Source organism: Peromyscus leucopus, chromosome 4 (assembly GCF_004664715.2).
Source record: "Peromyscus leucopus breed LL Stock chromosome 4, UCI_PerLeu_2.1, whole genome shotgun sequence".
NCBI classification, from domain to species: domain Eukaryota; kingdom Metazoa; phylum Chordata; class Mammalia; order Rodentia; family Cricetidae; genus Peromyscus; species Peromyscus leucopus.
In genome coordinates this window covers 85,895,753-85,920,032 of record NC_051066.1, presented here as the reverse complement: position 1 = coordinate 85,920,032, position 24,280 = coordinate 85,895,753, and the positions used below count along the sequence as shown (strand labels likewise).

General features: G+C 35.5%; 1 protein-coding gene across 1 annotated transcript; it reads right to left on the bottom strand.

Annotated features, from left to right (window-relative positions):
• Positions 1 to 11,025: 11,025 nt before the first annotated feature.
• LOC114687872 (olfactory receptor 4K3-like) lies at positions 11,026 to 11,943 on the bottom strand. Its single transcript, XM_028862511.1, has one exon. The coding sequence runs from the start codon at positions 11,941 to 11,943 to the stop codon at positions 11,026 to 11,028; it is 918 nt and encodes a 305-aa protein (XP_028718344.1).
• Between the last annotated feature and the right edge of the window lie 12,337 nt (positions 11,944 to 24,280).

Sequence of the window (24,280 nt, the reverse complement as noted above, 5' to 3'; positions counted from 1 at the left end):
CTTGCTTTAAATCCCAGGCCTCAGGAGGCAAAAATGGTGGATCTCTGATTTCTAGGCCAGCCTAGTCTATGGGGTGAGTTCCAGGGCAGCCAAGGCTGTTACACAGAGAAACCCCATCTCAAAAACCCCAAAAAGCAAACCAAAACAACAACAAAACCCATCAACACAGCTGTAGATTTTAGGACAGTACATTATAGTTTCAGCTCTGTCCCAGTGACTTTGAGACATTTCATTAAATGGTCTTCTATTCTAAAAAAGGAATTGTGCGTGGGTGGGATTTAATTATTCCTCATTCCCATCTTTCATAAAAGTTTCCTGAATTTTTAGGATTTATTTATTGGAAGAGTATTGTATTAAGAAAAGTACAGTCCTTGGTAAAAGTATGAATAAATAATTTTTTGAGGTCAGTAATCTTTCACTATTTAATTACATGAAATTGGGCCAATGACAGATTACACAGTAAATAATAGCCAGGAAAGGTTCCCCCTTATCCTCATTGTTTTACATATGTAATAATCTTTGTGACTATATACTCTGCTATATTTCTTGCTGAAGGGACATAGTATAAATGCATTTAAGAATGGGGTTATTGCTAAGTCAAAGTTGAAAGATGTGTGGTTTTATAACAGCAAACCTCAAATATAGCAATATATTAATTTTCTGCAAAAATTTAACAAAAACCTATATATGGTTTTATTTTTTATTTTTAATACCTGAGCATAACACTTCCAGCCTAGACTAGTATTTCATCTATTCTAATATTCTGTGGTTGACATTAAGCAATGGTGGATGTGCCACAAGAAAACCTAAACATATAGCGTAATGTACATAATTATACACTACTATGTCATTATTACAGATGGTGTTTAGATTACACTCTGAAAGAAATGAGAACAAATCCTAATTCCCCTCTTTCCTCTACAGCTTCCCATATGGTGATGGGAAACGTCCAACAAAAGTAGAAGTAGAGAATAAATTAATGCTTTTGTAACATGACAACTGACCAAGAAATTGTCATCTAAAATGAAAAACTTCACACAGAACTAGAACCCAAAGTGACAAAAACATATTATTTGGAAGGGAGATTTTAATATACTACAAATCATGATTCATTCTAAAAGAACTACGTATAAAGCAGATGTGTAATTTTTAGCCAAAGTTAAAGACAAAACATTACAATTTCTACCAAAGGCCACGCCATTTTATGACATGCAAAACTTTTGTCTAGACAGCTGACAGCATTATTTTTAACTCTACAGAGAAATGACTTCACAGCTCTTTTGTAATGTTTTTAAATTAGGGATTAGGTTTATTAAGTGCTCATCTCAGTGTGTAAAACTACATAATGCATAAATCTAGTTCACCCTTTAGGCAATACTAGTTCCTAAATAATTACAGACAAAAATGCATTGCCTTTTTCAGATGTTTAGAGAAGACAATTCTTTTGGTAGTATAGCTAGGCATTGGTTTAACAACACTTTTATTCAGGAAAAAGTTCCCAACTAAATTGTCCATGGTATCATTTGAGTTCATTTTCTTTCTCTAACCTCAAGTAAGCTGGAGAATATCATATCATGCCATAATATCTCATGTATTTAAAACCTCTGATTAATGTCTTCTTTTCAAAATTACTACAGGTCTATGACCCAAATAGAAGTTGAGTCCCAGGTTCAGTTTTATTATAATTTCTATATGATATATATTATAGTTCAAATATGTGCTTCTAATGCAGAAAAACATTTTTTAAATTTTATTTTATAATTTAATTTAATTTTACATATCAGCCACGGATTCCCTTGTTCTCCCCCCCCCCATTTTCCCCCAGCCCACCCTGCATTCCCATCTCCTCCATGGCAAAGACTCCCCTGAGGATTGAGTTCAACTTGGTAGATTCAGTCCAGGCAGGTCCAGTCCCCTCCTCCCAGGCTGAGCCAAGTGTCCCTGTATAAGTGCCAGTTTCCAAACAGCCAGCTCATGCACTGAGGACAGGACCCAGTCCCACTGCCTGGATGCCTCCCAAACAGATCAAGTTAATCAACTGTCTCACTTATCCAGAGGGCCTGATCCAGTTGGGGGATCCTCAGCTATTGGTTCATAGTTCATGTGTTTCCATTCATTTGGCTATTTGTGTCTGTGTTTTTCCAACCTTGGTCTCAACAATTCTCGCTCATACAAACCCTCCTCTTTCTTGCCAATTGGACTCCTGGAGTTCCACCTAGGGCCTGGCCATGGATCTCTGCATCCAATGACTGAGGTTTCTAGCACGACAATTAGGGTATTTGGCCATCCTATCACCAGAGTAGGTCAGTTCCGGCTGTCTCTCGACCATTGCCAGTAGTCTATTGTGGAGGTATCTTTGTGGATTTCTGTGGACCTCTCTAGCACTTTGCTTCATCCTATTCTCATGTGGTCTTCATTTATCATGGTCTCTTATTCTCCCTCTCTGTTCTTGATCCAGCTGAGATCTCCTGCTCCCTAAAGCTCTCTTTCCCTCGACCCTTGCCCTTCATTACCCCCACTCACATCCAGGTTGATCATGTAGATCTCATCCATTTCTCTGTCACTGGGCAATCCCTGTGCAGAAAAAACTTTTTAAATGAATATTTGTGGTGAAAACCGACAGAATAACAATCACTTTGGGATGTACTTGCACTACAGGAATCATCTCATCAACCAGGTCTTCCCAAGTAGATCATATTCCCTCTAAAGTCTGCTTAAATCTGAAAAAGTGCCACATTGTAATAATGTAATTTCTTCTGTGAAGAAGGTTGGCAAAGACCTCATCTCAGTGTGGCTTAAATACATAGACAAAGTCACGTCTGCATTGAAACTTTCATTTTTCTGTACTTTAAATGGGTCCAAATCCCTGGGGATCCTGAATTGGGACATCGTGCAGTAATTCCCCATTTTCAATACTGCATTCATGTTAAGATTGCAAAATGCAATAAAAAAGTTTAAACAAAATATGAAATATGTTGCCTTAGGTGTGGAAAAACAGAACTCTTGTATCATTGTTGACAATATATGGTGTTACAGTACCTAAAAATGATGAAAGATTTTACAAAAATTAAAAATAACATTAATCTAAGCCTACTATCCAATCATTTGAGACACATATTAAATGAAATCCATATATCAAGGAATGCTGTATTACCATGTTCTTTGATGTATTATTTATAGCATACATTATCTACTGTAGTGTTTAGGGACAAATAGAGAAAGTTACACATCTGTATCATACATATATATGATACATACATACAAGCATGTGCATGTGTATATGTGTATGCACACACAGAGACATATTATTATTATTTAATTATTATTAATAATTGTGTTAATAACACAATGCCCTTACTTGTGGCAATGTGGATGACACTTAAGGACATTCTGTCATAGAAGAATAAATGTTGTGTATTTTCTATGTAGGTGAGGAATTTAAGACAACGAACTTTAGAAGCACAGAAAATAATGGTGGTTTCTAGGGCCTAGAGAAGGAAAAAAAGGAGGCATTCATTAATCATGTAATTATTTTACAAAACTTAACTTCTAGACATCTGTTTCACAGCATAGTGACAATAGCTTATTAAAGCTTCATTATAGAGGAGATCTATTTAGGGCTGGTCAGAGGACTAAAGTGCTTTCCACCCAAACATGAGGAGCTGAATTCACATCCCAGAATATACATATATTGGCAACAGTTCTACAGAAAAATGGGAGTTGGAAACAAGGGAATCTTGAGAAGCTAGGGCCAGCTATCCCAGGATACACAGTGGTCAAGAGTTAGAGAACCAGTCTCAAAAAGATGGAAGGAAATGACTAATACCCAAACTTGTCCTCTGTTCTTCACACATGAGCAGCAAAATGTTCTCTCTCTCTCTCTCTCTCTCTCTCTCTCTCTCTCTCTCTCTCTCTCTCTCTCTCTGTCAGAATGAAAAAATAAACCAAAAGTAAACAGAAAATGGAAACACAGGGAAGGAAATGTAATTTCAGATGGAATTGTAGATACAAAGCCATACCATTGTGTATATATTAAATGCATGTTTATTGAATATCAATTGTAGTGAACAATGTTGTTATGTTTAGCAAAGCTGTTAAATATAAAATGTGTTATTATTGTTTCTATAGAAGGATATGATGTACTTCTCCAGTATTTATATCTCATATCATAAAATTACATATCAAGATGTTATAACTGTCCCAGCAAAAGTTATTTGTTATGTACATGTGGAAGTGGCAGCCAGGTTAACATTGGCACACTGCCATTGTCCTTATGACTGATGAGCTTATATGAACATTTTCTTCCTTTACTCAAAGGAACATTGGGGATCACATCATGCTCAGTGCATCCTTTAGTTGAGTTCAGAAAAATCAAGTTTGATAGAAAAGCATACTGTGGTCCTTTTTCTAAGTGATTAGAGGACACTTCCTAAGATACATTAAATAAATAACCTAATAATACAAATAAATACAAGAGCTCAATAGTACAGAAAAAGAACTCTTTTCACTATTTATATATATAGTAATTGAGTTATCATTTCTGTATGTGCTATGACAACATACATGTTATATGCTGAATAATATGGGCCAGTGAGATGTCTCAGCAGGTAACATCACTTGTTTCCAAACCCAATAACCTGTGTTACATCATTAGGCTCAAATGGGTCTAACATGTTGGAGGGAAAAAAATGACTCCATCATGTTGTCTTCTAATCTCCACATATGTTGTTGCATGAATACATGTAAACATATACACATGCCTATATTCATGTGTGCATGTGGTGGTATTGTGTTTCCAGAAATATTGTGTACTCTAATAAACTTATCTGGGGTCAGAGACAGAACAGCCATAATATTAAACATAGAGGATAGGCAGTGGTAGCACACTCCTTTATTTAATCCTAGCATTCCAGAGGCAGAAATCCCTCTGGATCTCTGTGAGTTCAAGGCCACATTCAAAACAGCCAGGCATGGTGACACATGCCTTTAATCCCAGAAAGTGAGCCTTTAATCCCAGGGAGTGAGGCAGAAAGCAGAAAGATATAAGGTGTAAGGACCAGAAACTAGAAGCACTTGGATGGTTAAGCTTTCAGGCTTTCGAGCAGCAGTTCAGCTGAGATTCATTCTGGATGAGGACTCAGAGGCATCCAGTCTGAGGAAACAGGATCATCTGAGGAATTGGCAAGGTGAGGTAGCTGTGGCTTGTTCTGCTTCTCTGATCTTCCAGCATTCACCCCAATAACTGGCCTCAGGTTTGATTTTATTAATAAGACCTTCTAAGATTCTTGCTACATGTGCATGTACATACATACATGTAACAATTTTTTGAAAAATGGAAAATCCATTTGTCTGTAGTTTTACAGCTGTACATACACATTTACATAACTGTTGTGACATCTGAAACAGCCAATGAAGCCATTTATTTTCTCCCAGACTCTCTTTTGGTACTTTATTATTTATTTATTTATTTATTTATTTATTTATTTATTTATTTATTTATTTATTTATTTATATTTTTATAAAGATTTATTTATTTATTATGTATATAGAAGCTGGTGCTGGATCTCATTACAGATGGTTGTGAGCCACCATGTGGGTGCTGGGAATTGAACTCAGGACCTCTGGAAGAATAGTCTGTGCTCTTAACTTCTGAGCCATCTCTCCAGCCCTCTTTTGGTACTTTATGATCAACTGTACCACATCTATGACTCAGGCAAACAATCTTATTTTAGTTTGTATAGTTTTCTTTTTATTTTTAAATCCATTTATTCTATATGCTGAAGGTGAACACTATTATATTTTCATATACATGTATCGTAAAATTACATACCAGTACTTTACAAAGACACTGTGTGTGCATTAAAAGCATCTAAAAATCTCTTTGACTTACCATCATTAAATACCAATCTACTAGCTGTAGTTTTAATTCTGTACATTAATTTCCTAGAATTGTTAGCTACATACAACTATGAACTTATATATCTTCTATTTTTTCTGTGATCTACTTTGATGACCATAGTTCTATTATTTTCCTGTTTATTCAACTTTTTAAATCTTTACACCTTACAATTTTTTCTTTGTGCCTAGCATTTCATTTATCATAATTATCTCCACATTCACCAATGGCATTATATTCTTCTTTTTAAAGTCTTAACAGTATGGTATAGAACTTATTCCATATGCATTATGTGCTCTACATATTTGCTTTATATGTAATGGTAGTATTTTAGCCACTACATGTGTATCACATAAATTGTATTTACCTTGTAATCATTTAAAAACTATTGATAAGGAATTTGCATTGCATGTTGCCCAAAGTTAAACTATGTAGCACAAGTTTACTTGAAAAACATGATCTTCTTTCTTCAGTTTTCAGAGTGTTGAAATATTCCATGTTATTATCAACACTGGTTTTGCAAGTTTGTATTTGTATCAACAATTTAAGAATTCTTTTCTCCAAATATTTATCATAAAATCATGTATCATTTTTGATGCATATCTGAGAAGTTATAAGTATCTGAGAAGTTATAAAGTGTTATGCAATCACGACTTTGGTTTACATTGTAATATAGGATGTTCCCTTTTTGATTCATGGTTTCTTCTATCTGCACTTGTTATTAAACCATGCTATTGTATTAGTAACTTTCTTTTACTACTATTATTCCATTGTATGATGTCTATTTAGCTACTCCCTACTTCAGTACATTATGGTTGTATTCAATCTATAGCTTTTAGGAATACAACAGTAGAAATGTTTCTGTGCTTGTCATACACACAGATTTTTTAAAATTCAAGTAAATAGTTAATAGTGAGCTTGCTGTGCAAAGTGGCTTATCATGTACTCAATGTTATTAATTTTCTTAAGAATGGTGTTTAGATCCAGAGGCCTGCCTGACACCAAACAGCTCAGACAGCCAAGAGACACCCATGGGGCAGCCTTATGATAAACAAGTATATGGTGGAGAAATGGGAGTGAAAGAGAGGCAGAATGGTTGTGTGTTGTGGTAAGATGCAGATCTGAAGAAGTGAGGGTGGTGAGAAATGGACTGATGTTGGTGATATGCTTGCCACTCAGGACCAGGGTGATATCAGGTACTGAGCCATTGCCTGGGGCCATGTCTGGGTGTGTGGTCCTACTGCAGTTGATGTTCATGACCTGTGTTGTCACCAAAACCATGGGGATGCCCTGGGTTTGGGCTGCCACCTGTGGTCACTATGCTGTCCAGACCCTTGCCACCACTGGGGACATGCTGATTTGAGTGGCCTGTGTTGCCAGCAGGGGACATGATGACATCCTGCCCAAGCTGCTGCCAGGTGTCATGTCTGGGTCCATGCCCTGTACCAGTCAGCTCCATGAGTCCAGTTGAAGAGAGAGCAGAGGGATTCTATAAGATAGGGGGGATCAAGATCATGATGGGGAAACCTACAGAGACAATCAAACCAAGCTATTGGAAACTTATGAACTGTGAACCAATAGCTGTGGAGTCTCCATGGAACTGGACTAGGCTTTCTGCATAAGCAAGACAGTTGTGTAGCTTGATCTGCTTAATAGGCTCCCTGGTAGTAGGATCAAGATCCATCCCTGGTGCATGAGTTGGCTTTTTAGAGCCCACTACCTATGATGGGACACCTTACACAGCCTTGATGCATGGAGAAGGGCTTGGATCTGCCTCAACTGAATGTACCAGGCACTGCTGACTCCCCATGGGAGGCCTTATTTTTTTGGAGGAGGGAAACAGATGTGGGTTGGATAGGAAGGCTGTGGGGGTGGAAAGGGTGGAGAGGATGGAAGAGAGGTGTAGCCAGAAGTTTCTCCAGTCCTACCTGGTTCCAAGGTCCCACACCACTTATAAAATAATCAATCAGAGGCTGAATATTAATTGCAAATTCTATAGCCTATTGGCTCAAACTTCTTGCTAGCTAGCTCTAACAAATTAACTCAACTCATAACTATTAATCTATGTATTGCCATATGTTCAATGGCTTTGCTTGCAACCAATTACATGTTGCTCCTTGGACAGTTGTTGTGAAACCTCAGCAAACCACCCCCCACACTCTATCCCCTACAGACAAAGAGAAGCTTAAGCCAGGATTCCCAAGTGTAGATAACAACTTAGACCCCTTTTTTCCCAGGTGGCGGTATCTGCTACAGGGACTTTGAAAAACACAGAGTGAGGATATTTGACCAAAAGTCTAAAAAAGGGAGGCGGGTTGTGGAAAATAAATTATATGGTCTGTGCCTTTAAGAACTAGCCTCACAAAGAAAGGTTAGCACTCCTTCCAACCTCCCTGCTACATGAGAGATTTGGAATGAGCCTCCCTGCCAAGCCGCCCTGCTGAGTCTTGTAAATGTAGAATACACCTTGCTTTTGCATTCTGTACCTAAAGTCTCCAGTGGCTTAGGCTTGATCTGGGCATAACACAGGCCAGTTTGGGCTATAGAGATCCTGTCTCAAAACCAAATGGGATGGGAATATGGTGACACACACTTTTAATCTCAGCACTGGAGATAAAAGACCCAGACACAGTTTCCCCAGAAACCCAAAAGAGCTGAGGAAAGAGATATGTTAAAAATGAGTCAGTTCCCCCTTCCTGGAGAGGGTAAAGACTGGTGTTTTCAAAATAACAAAGTCAGGATATCTGGTGGTAACTGATTAACTATGAGATGCCCCTCTCCAGAGATAACATGACCAGACCTCAGAGATGAGTTGTAAAACTCCTGACAGGGCAAACAGATAAGATAAAATAAGACAAGGTCCAGGCCCAGGAAAAACTGGACCAATCAAGGATGGACCCGTACTAACCCCCTCCCCTCTAAGAAATTTTATGGGTTTTGCCTATAAAAACCAACTTCCCCAAGAAAGAGTAGTAACTTCCCTGCCTCACTGCCAGTGAGTGCTTGAGATGAGTTCCCTATCATGACTTGCAGCAGAAGTAAACCTTACTTTTGCATTCTAGTGTGCTCTCTGGGGTTTATGATCTGGGCACAACATTGTTTGGTGTCTCCTCCACTCTCCTTCTCCTCTCTCTCTAGTTCAAAAGTACTGCCTAACTGTATACTGCCTCGCCATTGGCCAAACAACCTCATTTATCAACCAATCAGAGCAACACATACTCACAGCATACAGAAACACACACAGGCCCGGCAGTGGTGGCACATACCTTTAATCCCAGCACTCAGGAGGCAAAGCTAGGTGATCTCTGTAAGTTTGAGGTCAGCCTGGTCTACAGAGTGAGATCCAGGACAGGAACCAAAACTACACAGAGAAACTCAAAAAAAAAAAAAAAAAAAAAAAAAAAAAAAAAAAAAAAAAAAAAAAAAAAAAAAAAAAGAAAGAAAGAAAAGAAAAGAAAAAGAAACAAGAAAAAAGAAAAGAAAAAGAAAAAGAAAAAAGAAAAAAGGAAAAAGAAAGACATACCGCAGTAGAGAGGGGGCTCTCTGGTTGGTATGTAAAATAAATATAAAATTTCTTAAAAATAAAAAGAAAACTTTTGGGAGCTGTAAATCTTCTACCATGTGAGTTTATGGGGGATTTAATTCTAGGACTCTGGTTTGGCAGGTAGCTCGTTTACATGCTGAGCTGTATCACTGGCCTCCATTGTGCTTCTAGAAACCCATATTACATACAAATAATGACACTGAATTGCTAAAATTTAATAAAATTTATATTCTTAGAAACTATATAAGCAATAAGAGGTCATTTTATAGGTTAATTATACAGTTTAGCAAGGAGTACTTAAGGTGTTCTGTTGTTATAGTATGACTGTGGCCAGGTGAGGGCAAGCTGTCTATAGGCTTAAAATCACTTATAAAATAATGCTGAGAAAGAATGTGGAAGAGGTTAGAAAGAAAGCAAGAACTGTGAAGTGTAATCTTGTGGGTATGGTACAGCCAATGCATTCATGATCCCAAGCAAATGATCACACAAGAAAATCAACAGTCAAAGATCATAGAGTAGCTATGTACTACTATATCTCCTTGCTGAACTGTGAGTTACTGATGATTCTGGGACAGAGCAAGGCATTTTCTTCAGTTGAGACCCACTGATGAGGTCATAGTGCCTCAGGGATAGTTGGAAACAATGGACACACAGATGGCTATGGGTCATTTCAGTGGATTTCAAAGCAAAACAAAAATACATAAATATTGGCATGATATTCAAAAGGTTCTCACTTTCATATACTTTTAGAAACAAATTAGACATCAAGCTATTGTAAAAATTTACACCATATAGTTTATCCAGCAAATGACTCACTACATTAAATGGTATATAACATGAATCATTATGTATACCATATTATCAAGAGCATATAATGTTTAGCTAACTGGCTTTAGCAGTTATGCTATTCCATTATATAATATAAAATCATGATCATGCAAATAATTTGTGAACTGAGGAAAGTATATTCAAATATTATAAACAGGTTGTCCTTTCAGTTAAGCAATAAAATAAAGAAAAATTCTGAATTCATATGAGTAGTTAAGACTTGAAAACTGACAGAGATTATATCAATATGAGGCAACTAGCATTATAATATGATTATTTTAGCATTTTGATTTCTAAGTGGCTTCAGTCTTCACAAATATCTTAAATGTGTTTTGTTACAAAGATAGAATTACGATTGATGTATAAATTCATATTTCAAAAGATGGTAAAATTGAAAAGTAATTCAAATAGGATTTTGTTAATAACAATGTAATTAAAGTGACATGCATAATTTTGGGAATTCAGATGATGTGTAGTAACATGTGATAATTATTTTTGCAACATTATTATCATCTTCTACTCTTCTATATACATGTATATTTGAATAGCTATTACTCACTCAAAGTGGGAAAACTATTAACATTATAATTTTGAATATATTTTTCTAATGGTTATTTTCAAAATGATATGCTAATTACAACTCTAATTCCAAAAACAAGTAATTATACTCTTCAATTTCCACTAAAAAAAATTGTATAAAATGTGCATACAATGAATTTGCCAATAATATTAAGATGTCTAAAAATTATTCCAGAACTCACATGTGATTTATCAGCTTCTTTATGGCATTTTTAATATCTCTATTTCTCAGTGTATAGATGGCTGGATTCAGGAGAGGTGTGATGACTGAGTAAAACACAGCAAGAAACTTGTCGACCCAAGTGATGTTGACTGGCCACAGATAGATGAAAATGACAGGCCCAAAGAACAGCACAACCACTATGATGTGGGATGTACAGGTAGAGAGTGCCTTTGATGAGCCATCTTTAGAGCGGAGTTGAACAGTTAACAGAATGTAAGTGTAAGATATCAGTAAGAGAATGAAACAAGCTGTTGCTAAAACACCACTCTCAGCATTTACCACGATTCCCAGAGTACTAGTATCTGTGCAGGCTAATTTCATCACCAAAGGAATATCACAGAAAAAGCTGTCTATTACTCTAGGTCCACAGAAAGGTAGTTCCAAAATCAGGATCAGCTGACTAATGGAATGCACCAATCCGATGATCCATGATATCAAAATAAGCCAGATGCATTTCTGTCTGTCCATGATGCTGGTGTAGTGGAGTGGCCTGCAGATGGCCACATATCGGTCATAAGCCATCGATGCAAGAAGTATCATCTCACCCCCTGCAAATAAATGCACACAGAGGATCTGGCTCATGCACCCGCCAAAAGAAATTGTTTTAGTATCTGTTAGGAGGTCTGTGATCAGTTTGGGGGTAGTAACTGAGGAAAGACAGAAGTCAATAAATGAGAGATTAGCTAACAGAAAGTACATGGGAGAATGGAGATGATGATCAGTGATGATTAATATCACGACAAAGAGGTTGCCTACCACACTCATCAGGTAGAGGGTGGAAAATGATATCAGGAGGAAGATTTGTAGTTCCCTTGAGGTACAAAGTCCCTGAAAAATAAACTCAGACACCACAGACTGGTTTGCTTCTTCCATTTAGTACACTGTGCTCCAATGGGTTGAGAGAGACAGAGCCTAACTAAGAATTCCTGAAATAGAAACAGTAACTTAATGTGTAGAGTCAAGTAAGCAAAAAGAATACAAATTACATCTTAGCATTGTATCCAGTCAAATGTAAAAGAACTTCCTTGAGTTTGTATATATTTTTTAATTAGGAATTTTCCTAAATATACGAAAAACTTTATTGTCAGTAGAAAATATTCTGCTTACATTTCCCAGCCTTAAAATCTAACTTTTTGGCATGGATTCAAAGGTAATTTTCTTTAATGAATATTAGAGTTATATTTATAGACTCTTCACTTGACTGTCATAATACCAGAATGACAATCCATTGACATATTTTAAACATAAATACAACATTCCAGGCACAAATCTATTTTTGATTATGTCTGAACAGACAAAATTGTATCAATTCTATTAAAAAGAATGATAAAAATGAAAAAATCAAATAAATTGAGAATCCATGTACCAAAGATTGTTTATTAGCATTGTCATTCTTTAAAATTTGTACTTGTCCATTGGAGTTTATCTCTAAACAACCATGTATTACTAGGCCTGAAGGATGTTACTTATTGTCATATACTTTCAGATTTTCAAATCTAAATGGTGAGATTTCATATAATAATTTGAATAATGTATTCATGAAAGCTGTTTTCTCTGCCTCTCTACCTTTTTGTTTCATTTCTTCTTTTTTCCCTTTCTTGAATCTCTCCCTTTATTTATTTCTCATATGTTTTCTTTCCTAATTGTAATATCTGTACTTTTTCCTACTATTTTTAGGTTTGAAAATGGAAAATTAAAATGTCAATAATCTGGGTGATATTTTAGGATTTCCTTGTTAAGTATTTAAAACATTATATGTTGGTAATAATAATGTTTACTGATTTTCTTGTCAATCAGCACTATGAAGTAGTAAAATTGTAGTGCAAAATGAGGTCTTGCTGTTCTGAATCCCCAATATCACTTCCAGATAATGAAATAAATGATAGGAATTTAGATTTTGAGAATTCCAAGAAAATTAATGACATTTGTAAAGCAAGTTACTTTGCTATTTAAATATAAGCACAAATAAGTAAAAATGACCAATTTAAGTAGTAAAAATTGTCAGGTTTACATAAAGTTAATTTTATTGTGGTCAAAATTGAACATACATAACTATGCAAATGTTAATGTCATTTTCCACACATCTTTCTTTAAATTTGGTGAATTATTAGTGAATTATGATTATTCTAATATTTGTCATCATTATCTCTCTCTAATTTCTGGTAACTACCTTCCTAATGTATTATTTGTATTTTGAGAAAATAGAAGGTCCAAAAAACTCAAAAGATAACCAGATAGCATTAGAGTAAGTTCAGTGACCTATGAGTACAATGTTTTTCTGTGTTGGGAGATTAGGAACTTATAAGATTACCCTAAGAGATCATTAGATGTGAGCATATAAAACTGCTCTATGTTTCTAAAGGTATCGACTAGTTGGAAGGGAAAACTATAATTCTTTGGTCAGGCACAACAATTAAAAAATAAAAATGCAATACTAATTGTAAACTCATGAAAGATTTTTAAAAATGTGCTACTAAAACAAACAAACTTTAAATGAGTAGTTGTGATGAAAAATGAAAGTACAACAATGAGTTTATAATGTACTCACTCTACAAGAATCACCTTATAAAACAGCACTTCCTTTTTAGATGATGTTCCTCCAACTTCCCCTGGAATCTGAAACTCTCACATTGTTTCTTCTGCTATGACCAGTGTTGCTGAGATGTTTCTACTTAGTGTGGCTTATATACACTGAGAAAAGTCATGTCTGCCTTGGAAAGTTTCCCATTCTGCACATTATGTAGGATCATGTAGTTGGAAAGCATTTTGCTTTCATAGTCCTTGGGGATCCCTAGACTTTCACTTCTCTTGAATTGGATACAAGATCTCAATAATAAAGAAGAAGTATTTCTTCACTATTACAAATATTTTGTAAATATGAGTTAATATTCTGTATGTGTTATGATAGTTCACAAGTTAAAAGATGAAGCACATGGGACAGTGACATTCCATAATTGCTAAAGTCACTTTGTGCTAAGCCTGATGACCTGAGTTAATCTTTGGTGTCCAGAGGGTAGAGGGATAGAACCCACTCACTCAGCTTCTGAACTCCACACATGTGCTGTTTCACGGGTGCAAGTACATAAGTAGACATGGCTACATTCATATACATACAACCATGTGAATAAATATAATAATTATTTGAAAAAGAGAGGAAACGTTTATAGTTTTATAGTTCACATGTCCATTTAGACAATTGTCTCCACATCTGGAAATACCAATAAAGACATGTATTTCTTTTGCACTCTCTTTTGAGAGTTTATTATCAACCCCTATGGCACCTTGAATCAGGCAAACAATCTTATTTTAGATTGTGCAATTTACCTTTTTGCAAATTCATTTCATTATATTTACTTAAAGTGACATCGTTATGTTTTCATAGACACATATATAGTGAAACTGATTTATGTAGAAACTGTGTATTCCAAAATCATTTAAAATCTCCTTTTGACTTTTCATCCCATAATTCTACTTCATTAATATAATTTTCATTTCATACAGTTTTAAAACTAATTTATATTCAACTCTGCATGTAGTCTTGTAGAGAAACATTATTATATATGAAAAGTAGTTTTATTAACAAAGTAATTATAGACCCCAAATGTGCTCCTAATCTTTTATATAATAAATCTCTTATTATAAGTATTTTCCCAAAGCATATTAACTACACTCTGTTATATATTTGTTATAGTCATAATGACCTCCAAACCCTTACATATAATCCTTCATGTTCTCCTTCAATTCCATGACTTTTTTTTTCTCATTAATTGTTAGTGCATGCATATATCCATTTGTAATCCCAAATTAATTTTCTCAGTCTGTATAATACTACCTGTATGTATGTTTTCTGACTTTTGGTCACTGTGCAACCAATTGATGTTCTCTTCTCTGGGATGAGGTTAAATATCTCTCAATCCCAGCTTTACTCAGTTGTATACACATATACATATACATATACATCATATACATATACATATATGTATGCCCATATATATTTAATGTGTGTGTGTGTGTGTGTGTGTGTGTGTGTGTGTGTGTGTGTAGGGTTGAGGTCTCATATGCTTTTCCCCATTAACTTTGACCTCTATTATTGTAGCCTTTGTTCATTTTATCTCTGAGCAGTCATGGTGGAAAGACTTTAAAGATGTAGATTTTGATATTAGTAGGAGACACAATCTCATAGCAAAGTCCATGATTCCCTGACTCTCACAATATTAATGTGTCCTCTTTTGTAATGATCACTGAGCCTTAGATGTGGGAGTGCTTTGTAAGGTATCCATTGGGACTGGGCTCTTGTTTTTTATGTGAAGTGCTTGGCACTGCCCATGTAGCATGACTGATGAGCATTAGAAGGTGCTCCTGACCTTTTTTACACAAGCAATGTGAAAGTTGTGAGAATCAAAGCCTAAATGATTTTTCCAACCCGAACAGCACAAAGAGAATGAAACAGTGAGGTTGTAAAGGAAGATTTCATGTGAGAAAATGAGTAGAAAGCAAAATAACTAAAATACAATCAAGCTTTGGATCTAAGCAATCCATATGTGCATCCTATAATTTCTTTTCTACCAGAGCCAATTCTCTCTTAGCCTCAGCTAATCATTTTCTTGGATTACTATTAAGCCAGAATGTAGAAATCACTAAGATGTCCTTACACTTAAGAATGGATAAGGAAATGTACATTTCACAATGAAATATTATTCAGATGTTAAAATTAATGACTTCCTGAAATTTGAAGACAAATGGATGGAATTAGAAAAATATCATCACAATTGAGGTAACCTTGACACAGAAAGATAAACATGGTATGAATTCCTTTACAACTGCATACTAACTGTGAAGGAAAGGATAACCATGTGACAATTCAAAGACCCAGAAAGGCTAAGTAATTATGAGGGTCCAAAACAGGGAATGAATTAATCTCTCAGGAAAGGGGAAATAGAACAGTTATCCTGGATAGACTGTGGGCAGATATAGACAGGAACTTGAGGGATCTGGTAGAGGAGGGTGTAGAGGAGAGAGTACTTGAAAGAGATGACTGGAAAGAGAGAGCTTTTCAGGGACAGGTAGAAAGCTGATGCAAGGGAAACTCCCATGAATCTACAAGGGTAACCCCAGCTAAGATTCCTAGCAATAGTGGATATGTAGCCTGAACTTGCCATCTCCTGTTATCAGATTGGTTACTACCACAATAATCATCAGAGAGCCTTTATCCAGCAAGCGATGGAAACAGATACAGAGACCTACAGCCAAACATAAGGCCAAGCTCAGAGAGGGATAAAGGATCATAGGAGCCAGAGGGATCAAGAATATCACAATCAAACCCACAGAAACAACTAATCTGATTCTTAGGAATTCATAGAGTTTGGACCAACAATCAAGGAGCCCTTGTTGGGACCTACTTAAGTCTTTTACAAATATGTGACAGTTGTATATCTTGGTCTATTTATGGAACTCCTATCAATGGGAGCAAGAGCTGCCCCTAATGCTTTTGATGGATCTTGTGAAACTTTTTTTTACTGGATCACCTTGCCCAGCCTAAATACAAGGAGAGTTGCTTAGTCTTACTGCAATTTGAATTGCCATGCTTTGGTGATACCAAAGGGAAGCCTGATCCTATCTGAACAGAAACAGAGGAGGAGTGGATTCAGAGGGGAGGTGGGGGAGGGAATGTGAGAAGAGGAGGGAGAGGAAACTGGTTGGGATACAAAATAAAAATAAATAAAAAGAGTTTGTAATTGATCTCTCCTGATTTGTACTTTCTGTGGTTGAGTTTTCTGTAAACCTATCTTATATCCTAGATAATTGATAGAATCTCCTCTCTGTATTTTTTGAAGAACAATTTGTAATCCCCAACAAGGAAAATTCTCTTTATTTTACCAAATATTTTTTCCTAAGGAAATGGACCCTGAATCAGCCAGTAAAATACCATCCATATAATGATAAATTGTAGAAAGAGGAAACTGTTTATGAATTATTTTTAATGGCTGATGTATTAAAAATTGACACAAAGTGGGACTGTTTAACATTCCCTGTGGAAGAACGTTCTATTTGTAATTTTAAGAGGTTGAATATTGTTATAAGTAGGTACTATGAAGTCAAACTTTTCTTTCTCCTCTTCTTGTAAATGTACAGTATAAAAACAGACTTTTAAATCAGTTACTACAGTAGACCATTTTTAGGTAATAAAAAAGGCAAGGGAATTCTAGGTTGTAAGTGCATTGGCTGAATAACCTTATTTATGGCTCTTAACTCTCCATCTGTTAACACTCTCCATTTTCCAGTTTTTTTCTAGTAAAATTAAAGGAGAATTCCAAGGCGTTGTTTATTCTACAATATATTGTATTGAGATTTAGCTGTTCCTATACTAGCTGTTCTGTGTCTGTACCTTTTCTGATGTCAAAGGCCATTGTTCCACCCAATGGGTTGTCAGTTATCCATTTTAAAGGCAGAGTGGTTGGTACCTTTGAATGACCAACAACTTTTGTATTCTGCTTATATACAATCTGAATGAAATGTGACTGTTCTTGATAATATCTTTTAATATTTTTCAGAAGCATTCTTTATGATTTATTTCCTGGGATTGGAGGAATGTTAATCTGTGTTTTTCATTGCTACAACAAATTATGTCCCCATAAATTTATGGCTATATTAGCAACAAATGTCTTTTACTTTCTTATTTGTCCTTCTGGCCCTATACACTAGACCTGTTTTGTACTTTGTTTTACTTGAGGTAAAGTTTCAATCCCTAGAAGTTGAATGTTTATCTCCTGAAGAGGCCACCTGAATGCCTAGATTTTGACAAAGTTATTGATAAATTTGCTCCAGTGTCTACTAAGCCTCCGATTTCAATGTCACTTATTTGTATTTTTTATTTTTGGTGTCTGATCATTTATAGCAGTTTGCCAAAATATTTGTTTTCTGTTATCTCCTTAATTTTTTGTTTCATCTACTGAAGTTTGTTCTGTCCTTGATTACATTCAGAGCAGTATGATTTTTAATAACAGGTATTAAATCTTTATTGTTCTGTAGATGAGTTTCTCCAATGCTGGCACAGAATGATTGAATCAAATTTGATATTGAAGCCTCCAGAAGTCCCCTGAGGGTTTTTCTTGACAGCAAAAAAGTTACCTTACCTATCCCTTATTGATCTGCATTTCTTAGTCTAATACTGGAGTTGCTGTGCCTTCTGCATACTCCAGAAGGCTGGAGACTTCTGTCTGGATTGTCTCTGAAAAAAACCTTGTTTCTAGGAACACTTTGCCTACAACCCATTTTCAAATGACCTTGTTTACCACAAATAAAATATCTGACATTTTGATTTTCCTTAAAACTTTTAGAAATTACTTTTCCTATCAGAGTAGCATCATGAATGTCACATTCAATATCAACTGTATTTTTAATCCATTCATCTATTTGTGCCAATCTTTCATTTTCAGGCCTAATAACACTTTTGCATTATAATTTTTAAAAGCCAAAAATTTGATTATTAATTTTCTGACTTCTGAATCTGATACTATTCTCTTTATAACTGATGTCAGCCTTTGCAAAAAATCAGTGAAGGTTTCTTTTGAGATTTTTGTAATTGTAGTAAATGACGCAGACCTCTTTCCTGATTCTTCATCTTTGTGCCAAGCATTTAAAGCTTCTAAACAACATTGCTTTATGATTTGACCTTCAAATTAAAAACTCAGCACATTGACCTTTGCCTAGAACTGGTCTTGGGAAATACTTATACTTGTAGCCCCATTTCCTTGTTCTATGGGCCTAGCTTCCTCTTTCCACCATTTTGGCTATTATAATTAAGGCGAAGCTTCCAATATTGATGTTGTCAAATCTTCCAGTCTTGGGGGATAATTCTATCTTGAGTTGTCCGTGTATTTAACATCTGCTTCATATAGGGTGAGTGCATACCATATGAAATGACTGCTTTCTTAAATATCCTCAAATTTAATATTTCTGTGGGATTCCATTTAACTTTTTTTTTTTTTTGAGACAGGATTTCTCTGTGTAGATTTGGAGCCTGTCCTGGAACTTGCTTTGTAGACCAGGCTGGCCTCGAACAAACAGAGATCTGTCTACCTCTGCCTCCCAAGTGCTGGGAATAAAGGCATGCTCCACCACCACCTGGCATTCCATTTAACTTATTGATAACTTTGTGGATGCCTACCATCTCCTGGTAGTTCTTATATAGTCACTGGATAAACTAAGGCTGGTTTTCTAACAGCCCTTGGCCATCCTCCTTCAGTTTCAAAATGTAGTGAGTGGTGCTTTAGTCTCTTGTCTAAATTCCTTTGTGTCAGAAAATATATTTTACATATTTTCATTTACAAGTCTTTCTAATGTTTGTATGTTTTCTATTCACTTTTCATATTTGGTGCAATAATCTACAAGGGCTATTAAGGATAATATATGAATTACCAGACTGATAGTAATTATAATCAGTATTATGTAAATCTCAGTTAAGTTATTTTTTCATTTTCTGTTTCTATTTTTAAGCCATCTAAAGTACCATTATGTAGGATCCTAATACCATACATTATAATATTTATCATCCTTAAAGTGGGAAAGATTTTTTCCTTTTAATATTACTCAACTCTCTCCTTGAGGACTTCCTAGTATTTTCACAGATATTATGTCTTCCCAGTTTGTCTGCTTCTGACACAATATCTTTGTCCATGTTGTCATGCCATGTCATTTTTATCTATACCTCAATCATTTGCTTTTACCAATAAAGACTCCAGAGCTAAATGCTGGGGTGAAAACCTGTTAGCTCACAGAGGCAGAGAAAGCACCTCCTATGCCTACATCCCAGAAAGAGAGTTTTTTTTTTTATAATGCTGTCTCAAACAAAACTTTTCAAAGTGAATGTCCCTCACTTCTACTTCCTGTGCATCTCTTTCTATCTGTTCTCATGACTCCATGTTTTTTTTACTCTATGGTTTTTTCCCTGTCAACTGGTTGCTTGCTCTGTCTTTTGACCTATGGGTTATCTTATTAAATCCTCTTTACAATATTCAAGCAGAAAGGTCTTGGATTAAAGGTGTGTGCTAGGGATAAGCCACACCACAATTAGAAACAGTTTTTTCCAGTACATAATGAAAAATTGGGGTTCACAGTATGATCAAATATCCTGCAACGTGTGTGTGTGTGTGTGTGTGTGTGTGTGTGTGTGTTCACCTGGTTTTCTTCATTTAGCATAAAGTTCTTGAATTCTGTCATGACATTGTATTTTTCTTAAAGAGAGTAAAGAGGCCAGGCAGTGGTGGCACACACTTTTAATCCCAGCACTTGGGAGGCAGAAGCAGGTGGATCTCTATGAGTTTGAGGCAAACCTGGTTGGTCTACAGAGCAAGTTCCAGTACAGACTCCAAAGCTACACAAAGAAAACCTGTCTCAAAAAGCTGAGAGAGAGAGAGAGAGAGAGAGAGAGAGAGAGAGAGATATTGAGAGAGAGTGAGAGAACATTCATTTAATCAAATTTTATATGGCCCTGGAAGCCTTTAGTAAAGAAGATCTGAAGACATGCAGAAGACTATGTATTCTCATGCTGGAACTCTGTGAAGAATGTACAGCATGTATGGATGTTACTAGATGGAAAAGTCTGGAATAGGATGAGGGACATGCCTTGCTTGTTAGATTTTTCTAAATTCTTCTCAGCCCATCTATTGAATAAAGGGAGTAAGGATAGACCCCTGCCATCAAAATTTTCTTCTTCCTGGATCATCAGCCATTTCTGTGAAGCACATTTACATTCTTTTGTTGCTTTGATGCCAGGCCATAATTTGCTCCTATACCTGCGGTGTATTGCATCATTAGCTCATTGAAAATATGGTCCAACTCTTCATATTTATTTTAACATAAAAGAATACTAGTTTGTACCTGAAAGAGTATTGAATCTCGTTTTAAAATTGAATTATAATGAAGATTTCAGTTTGCAGATTTAAATAACACCAGTGAAACACTGTGTTTGGGTAGGTGTAAGTCATAATATTGGAAGAAGAATAGGAAAAGAATGAAGAAGAGGGAATGATGAGGATAGTATGAAATCAAAGGAAAGTAAATGGGGTATGGATCTGGCATGAGAAAATGTAGAGGTCTCTGTCCCATAGGCTCACTCTCAGATGTAGGATGGAGGAGTTAAACATTCCAGTCTCATAAAGCCTGCGAGTACAGTTCATAACCTGAAGTCTGGTTAACATACAAATTAACGCCAATACTTCTCAAATTATTCTATGAAATAGAAACAGAAGGAACATTACCAATTCTTTTTTGTTTGTTTTGGGGTTTTTTAATTTTTTTTTTGATTCAGGTTTCTCTGTGTAGTCCTGGAACTCACTTTGTAAACCAGGCTGGACTTAATCTCAGAGATCAGTCCTCCTTTGCCTCCCAGTTGTTGGATTAAAGGTTTGCACCACCAACAACCAATTCTTCTTATGAGGCCACAGTTACTCTAATGTTTAAACTACATAAAAACCAAAAAAAAAAAAAGAATTACAGACCTATATCCTTATGAATATAGATACAAATTTTTCAATAAAATACTCCTAAACTAAATCTGAGATACATCAAAAAGCTCATTTACCATGATCAAGTAGGGTTCATCCCAATTATGCAGGGATGATGATTAAAACCATATGACAAATAAATCTAATCTACTATCTATACAAACTGAAGATATAAATCACATGATCATCTCATTACATGCAGAAAGAGGCCTTTGGAAAAATCTAACACCCCATTATTATAAATACCCTGAGGTTACAAGGCATAAAAGGGACATATTGTAACATAATTAAGGTGATTTACAGCAAGCCCACACCTTATATCAATATAAATGGTAAGAAATTCAAAGCATTTATACTAAATTTAGGAACATGACAGAGTTTTTCATCTCTCCATATCTATTCAATATAGTACTTTATGTCTTAGCTAGAACAAAAGAGGTCAAAGGAGTTAAATAGAAAGGCATCAAAGTATCTTTATTTGCAGATGATATGATGTTTAGTTTCACACATAAGTGAAACTAAAACTTCTGCCATGAAACTCCTACATCTGGTAAACACTTTCATTAAAGTAACAGGATACAAAATTAATACAAACCCAAAACAAAACAAAACAAAACAAAATTTGGTTTTCCTCTGTACAAATGCAAATGGCCTGAGAAAGAAATCAGGAAAATAATCCCTTTCACAATAGCCTCAAAAATATTTTGGGCTAATTCTAACCAAGCAAGTGAAAGATGTGTGTATGATAAAGATTTAAGCTATTGAAGAAAGAAGTTTTAAAAAAATATCAGAAAGTGGAAAGACCTCCTAAGCTCCTGGAGGTTTCAACATACCTTACGTCAAATTTTATTATAGAGCTGTAACAGTTAAAACAGCATAGTGTTGGTACAACAACAGATATGTTAATCAATGGAAACAGATTTAAGACACAGACATAAATCCACATACCTGTGAACACTTGAGTTTTGATAAAGAAGTAAGAAATACACATTGGAAAAAACCTGGCAGACTAGATAGTTGCATGGAGAAGAATGCAAATAGATTCACACAAATCTCAACTCCAAATAGATCAAAGACCACAACAAAAGACCAGATTCACTAAACCTGACCAAGGAGAAAGTGAGAAATAGCTTTGAACTCATTGAAACAGGAAAAGACTTTCTGAATAGAACACCAATAACTTGGTCAGTAAGAACAACAATTAGTAAATTGGACTTTGTGAAACTAAAAATCTTCTGTATGGCTAAGGACGTCATCATTTTAATAAAGCAGAAAGCTACAGAATGGGAAAATAATTTTCTCAACTACACATCAGACAGATAATTAATTTGCAAAATATATAGAGAATTAAATGAAACTGGACATTGAGAACACAAACAAAAAAATGGAAGAGAGGCACAGATCTAAACAGAGAGTTCCCCAAAAATGAAACATAAATGGCTGAGAAGCTCTTAAGAACAATACAACCATTACTAATCATGGAAATGTAAATAAAAACAACTTTGAGACTTCATCTTACAGCAGTTAAATAGTTAATAAAACAAATGACATCTCATGCTGAGGAAGATGTGGGGTTAGTTAAACACTAATCCATTGTTAGTGGCAATGCAAACTCGTACAGCCACTATGAATAACAGTCTGGTGGTTCCTCAGAAAGCTAGGAATGGATCTACCACAAGATACAACTTTAATACTTTTGGGCATATACTTCATCATGGTACGAAGATACGTGCTCAACCCTGTTCATTGCTACTCTATTCATAACAGTCAGAAACTAGAGACAACCTAGATTGCATCAATGGATGAATGGATAATAAAAATTTAGTACATTTATACAATGGAATCCTATTCAGTTCTTTAAAAATTGAAATCTTGAAATTTTCAGGTACATGGATGGAACTAGAATAATTATCCAGAATGAGCTAACCCAGACCCAAGAAGATAAATATAGTATATATTCACTTATACACATATGTTAGCTGTTAAGTCTTTGATAAGCAAGCTATAATCCATATAACCACATATTTTATGTATAGAGTAGAAGGATAGTGGTGGTGGTGGTGGTATCTCTCTAGGAGGAGGAAATATAATAAATATTTGTAAATACATAAAGGGAGGGACAGGAATGGCCAATTCAAGGCAGACTATTTCTAAGGTTATTGGTAACTATCCTCAAATTGAAGAAATGGTACTATTGTTGAAGACAACACCTACACAACCCATTAAACATAGAGAAATCCAGCTGTTATCTTCCTAGAGTCTTCACTCCTACAGACTAGTGTGCAAGGTATTGGGAAATACTCCTCTTCTAAATGAGAATGGAAACACCACCCAGCTACAAATTTCGATCTACTAGTGAGATGTACTAATGCAAAAGTGGCACAACACTTGTGGGTTTAGCCAACCAATATCTGATTGGAGCTAAGGTCCACTCCATGAGATGGAACCCATCACCAACACTGCTCAGGTGGCCAAGAATTTGAGACCACATAGACCAGAGTTTGAGGGGGAAAACAAAGTACTACTGCTCTTCTAAAGGAATGTGGCCATAAAATGATACCTAATGACATTCTGCTACACGATAAGTGCATTGTTCAGCCATAATCAAGGAAGCTTCTTGCAATAGATGACAAATAACACAGAGAACCACAGCTAGACAATGTGCAGACAGTGTAAGACTTTGAAACACTAGTTCTAAATGGGAT